This window comes from Salminus brasiliensis, chromosome 7 (genome assembly GCF_030463535.1).
Source record: "Salminus brasiliensis chromosome 7, fSalBra1.hap2, whole genome shotgun sequence".
NCBI classification, from domain to species: domain Eukaryota; kingdom Metazoa; phylum Chordata; class Actinopteri; order Characiformes; family Bryconidae; genus Salminus; species Salminus brasiliensis.
In genome coordinates, this window is record NC_132884.1 from 26,189,168 (window position 1) to 26,194,330 (window position 5,163).

The window sequence follows — 5,163 nt, forward strand, 5'->3', positions numbered from 1 at the left end:
TAATTGTGAAGAAATAGAAAACTGAAATGTAGGGATAAGATATTAAAAAAAGGGGGAATAAATATATACATACAGACTTATACAGAAATGGTGTGAGCTCTGAGCTCATGCTAGAAAGATTGTGTAGATAGAATATACTTACCAGTTTTGTTAGCTTTATTGTACTACTGTAGCTAAGATAATTAACAAACAGGTAGAAACTACACACAGAACTAACTAAGCTAACTAGAAACTATCTACTATCTAGAAACACGGTACAGTCAGATAAATTAGTTTCTTTAAGGGGTTTGACTGGTATTTTACATTTGTACATTTACATTGATCTTAATAGGACAATGTAGACAATCCTAGAGCTTTTATTTCTCCTGAAATATTATATATATATATATATATATATATATATATAAATATATATATATATATAATATCATATATATAAGATGCGTGTTTTTATTGTGTCTTTATTTAATTTATTCTGAACGAATCTTCAAAAAATGTCATTTTACAGTTTTAATGCAAATAATTTGTAATAATTTTCTTTATATATTTGCATGTCTGTATGTTCCGTCATATTCTATGTCTTATAGTTCTATTTTGAACCTACTTGTTTGTTTGAACTCTTGTTTGTCTTTTTATATAATCTTGCTTTTATATAATTGGACTGCCATCAAACCATTTCACTACTGGCTGTACCGTGTCGGACTGTGTATGTAACCAATAAACTTTGATATGCTAAAAAACTATTTTTATTGTACAGTAATTATTCATACACAATTCTCAAATGAATGAATGCCGTTTTCCAGGCTTAGACTTGTCCACACTAACACACACACATACACACACACACACACACACACACAAAAACATAATAGTAACAGCTTAAGTAGTCATTCCTAAAACAAAAGTCATCATCTGCTCTACAAATAGCAGTACAAATAACCCTTTCTTTCTGGAAGTGAATGCAACACACTTCTAGTTTCCTTTGTGCAGCAGTGTGTAAACACACTCACAGAGAACCTGGGCTGTGATTGGCTCGCTGCACTGTAGTCAGGGCTTCAGCAGTATAAAACAAGAGATAGAGGAGGAGACTGCTCTAAGACTGTGAGGATCCTTTCCTTGACCGACTAACGCTTCTCTCTCTTGGTTGGATATTTCTTGCTCACCGCCAGCATGTGTAAGGGACTGGCAGCACTACCTGCAACATGCTTAAAAAGGTATGGACCTCCTCACATCCTTGTGGCTTTAGCCTTGCATGGATATATGTGATTTATTGAAATGGCAGATGTAGGAGATATCTATTCTCTATAGAAAAGAGATATAGTCGGCACACAAGATTGTGCTTCTTGAGTAGATGGTGAGAGCTCCAACAGCATTTCTTTTTTCATGAGGAGTTGTCAAAGTGAGCTTATCTTGACCTAAAATACCATTGAAATGTTCGGATGGCCCTTTTTCTTTTTACGCATATGTCTTCCACAGCGCCAAAGACATAAAGCACAAGATTGGATTCTTGCTTCAGAAGCCTGAGCCTGTTCAAGAGCAAAAGCATGCCAAGGAAAAAGAAAAGGAAAAGGCAACTGCAGTGAAAAGGTGACGCTTAAAATAACACATTGCCATACAGAGCAAGAGCGCAGTGCAACCTTCAAATCAGTCATGGTTTTTAAGTTGTCACGGGTGATTTTAGAGGAATTTTGTTGCTGTGATTTACATGGCTTTAGGTTCTGAGGAGAATGAAGGATTTTAGAATTAGCAGTGAAATTAGACTTTAATTGGAAATTAATTGAAGAGATAAATAACAACTCAAAGTCTTTCCAGTTTATAACATTAATACATCTCCTGCATTTTATCCTGTAAGACAATACTGCAACAATAACACTGGTTTACATGTTGTTTTTCCTGCTTTTATAGTATCACTCCTGTTGATGCTGAGAAATGGAAAACATCATTTAACACCTTGATTAAAAATGAAGGTAAGTGTCACATTCATGAAACTAAAAAAATGAATCATTCAAACCAAAATAATCCTGATTAGACAGGTAATTTCAGAGCCATAACGGGGCTCAAAGGAGAAGTCGCTGTGGTGAGATGATTGTTGATTAATGTGACACTCAGATTCACTGTCACGGTGCCCTTGACACATTTAATGTTCTTGTTTTAAGAGAGCGTGTGCTTGTGGCTCTGACTCAGCTCGCCTTGCGGCTGTTTTCTCAGGCTTCTGAACGTGTGCTACGTGTCCACAGCCTGCCCTGGGTGGCCCCTAAATAGCCTGCATGTTCTGCTCTGTTAGGCCCTTAGGGGTCAACCACCAGAGGGACAGAGCTGAGGAGCCGTGGCTTTCTGAGAATCTGCCCAGACCTTGGACGCTGACCCCTTCGTTTTCTAAACGTCCTTAGAGGCCTCCAGACCCCCCTACGCCACCACCCCCGTCACCCTTCCCTTTCCCCAGAGAATTAAGTTAGATAGTCAGAGACAAAGTCCGTTTACATGACGTAAGATTTTACGACTTGCTCCGAGTTAATGGAAAAAAGCCTGGTCTGCTGAGAGAGGAATCATGAAGGCAGGTGTAATCGAGTGACGGGATTCAACTGATCAAATCTTTGTTTCTTTCTTTCAGTCGGGCGGGCCGCATTTACAGCCTTTTTGAAGTCGGAGTTCAGCCAGGAGAACATTGAGTTCTGGGAGGCTTGCGAGGACTTTAAGAGGACTCCTGCAAAACAGATGGAAGCCAAAGCCAAACAGGTCTTTGACCAGTATGTCAGCGTTGATTCTCCAAAAGAGGTGAGATGCCAACTTTTGCTTGGGTGAGCCAATTCTTAAAGTGCATCATATGTTCTCAATGTACTCAAATGTGCAACTGATCTCAACACCTTTTAGGTCAACTTGGACTCGGCAACAAGGGAAGAAACAAGAAGGAATCTGGAAAAGTGTGACGCAAGCTGTTTTGACGAAGCCCAGAATAAGATATTCACGCTGATGGAAAACGATTCGTACAGGCGCTTTCTGAGGTCTAAATTGTACCTTGACCTGTGCCATCCTCCCAGCGATGAAAAACGCTGTGGTTTGGAGAGGAAAGGCAACCTTTCAGAGTTCAGCCAATGCCTCCTGCCTCATTGTGCTTAAACTTCAATCCTTCATTTCCAACCACAACCTGAGAAGAGAACCACCTCTCAGGCTGACGATGGCGGACCAATTTCACTTCTGTGAGGAGAGCCAATAGAGGCATAAGCCAGCGCTTAACAAACTCCCCGACTATGAAGCAGAAACAATGGATGAGGATGTGCATTGATTGTTTTCTCAGCTGTGCTTTCTGGCTTTAAGTATTTTCTCAGTTTGACCAAATAATTCACAAATTCCATCTCTATAAATTATTTAGGTAAATTTGCTCTCAATAGGAAAGTACACACTGAACAGGAAGATTAGTCACATTCTAAACCCCATCAGATTTTAAAGTGGAAAAAAAACGAGTTACAATGACTGAGTTTACAACTAAGTGACTGTTACAGATTGGAGAAAGGTTGGCAAGGTGCAGTATCTGTGTTTAATCCGCATGTGTTTGAGTCATTGTCTGAGCTGATGGACAGTCCTGTCGGAGGAAGAAACCCATCTAATACACACATGTGAACTCTCATCTTTTTCATTCTTTTCAATATTGTGAGTTAACACGTGTTAGTACGTTTGTTATTAGTTGGGTGTTAAAAAAAATATGGGCCTTAAATGAAAAAATCTTAATGCAGAACGAATGTTATAAGCTGTATTTACACAACGTCAGCTCGATCCACAGTGCTGTGAATTCTGATGTTATTTCTGTCTTCTTCTCTTGTAATGTCACTTTCATCTTTACTCAAAAGAATAAATGGGTGTTTGTTCGTTTACATACTTGTTTACTGATATGTGTTACACATATTTATTGTAATATTTATGAATAAAAGAAAACATCTAATTCAAGTTGGTCTCTGAAATGTTTGTGTCTAAGATAAAATAACAAAGAAAAAAACTCCCAACAGTAAGCAATGCGCAGAGGCCAAGTATAAAAGATCCTTATTTACATAAAGTTACCAGATCTTCTTGGCTTATCCAGATTCAATCTTGAAAATAACACTAAAATATTAAAGATAGATAAACACTACATCACAATCAATCCAATGTGACTTGTAGTTTGAGTTGTACTGTCTGCTAGTTAAGCTCTCTGTTTACTTATGGAGTGTGTACCACACTTTTTTTACTGCACTTTCAGAAATTAAAAATAAGCTTGAGTGTATTACTGTGAAAAAAAGGGGCTTTACTTTAGACAGTTAGCAATGAACGTAAAATAGTAAGTTAACAGAACAAGAATGCAGTCTTTTAAGTTTAACTAGCTCAGTGATTTAAGGCAATATGATGATGGTTGGAATGAACAATTTTAACTTCCTTCTAAAACACTTTGTTGTTTGAAATCGAGGAACCTTTTAATTTGTTCATTTTGTTCCAATTTGTTCCCAAATTTTAGTCATAACCTCTGCAATGAGTGTTTTTAAAGTTGAAAACATATTTACATGATGTAAAAGTTCTGTGCCACTATATCAGTTTCTTCTAAACCAGTGGTTCTTAAACTGATTCTCAGGAAAGACTAAGATGGTCCAGATGTTTTGCGTTAACCCAACAAACAACACACAGAGATAAAGTAAAAATGCAGGCCACCTGGGTGTGCCTGTGGTTTGATTTGAGACTTACTGCTTTAGAGGAATGGCATAAGATTTTTAACAGCTTTTTTGGGTGTATAGCCTAAACCAGTAGTGCATAATTCATAAATAAAAAAAAAAGTTTTTGAATGTATTGGGTTTATTTTATGCCATACATTGAGGCATCAGTTCAATATGGCGACAAAGGCACACAAGCACATCCCAAAATGGACTTAATTCCTCATTTTCACCATTTCCATTCTTTCCACATTTTTCACTGATATTTTCCAGTGATGATTTTTATACACCAAAGTCATACACTGAAAATATTTCAGTGCCTCCGATTTATAGTAGTTCATTTATTTATAAACAAGGGAAATAATGAGCAATCTCAGCAAGGACTGAGATTTCCTGGCCTGAATATTACCTCCTATAGCTAAGGGTTCTTTTAAGTTTCCCCAACATGCTCACTAAAAGGATCTGGACATTTGCACTCATGAAGGTTGTG

The 5,163-nt window shown here is 37.5% G+C and overlaps 1 protein-coding gene across 1 annotated transcript; it reads left to right on the forward strand.

Annotated features, from left to right (window-relative positions):
• The first annotated feature begins 1,094 nt into the window (after window positions 1–1,094).
• rgs4 (regulator of G protein signaling 4) lies at window positions 1,095–3,942 on the forward strand. Its single transcript, XM_072683039.1, has 5 exons — window positions 1,095–1,214; window positions 1,477–1,587; window positions 1,906–1,967; window positions 2,612–2,775; window positions 2,872–3,942. Exons 1-5 carry the CDS (start codon window positions 1,171–1,173, stop codon window positions 3,115–3,117), a joined length of 627 nt encoding a protein of 208 aa, XP_072539140.1. The 5' UTR covers window positions 1,095–1,170; the 3' UTR covers window positions 3,118–3,942.
• Window positions 3,943–5,163: the final 1,221 nt, after the last annotated feature.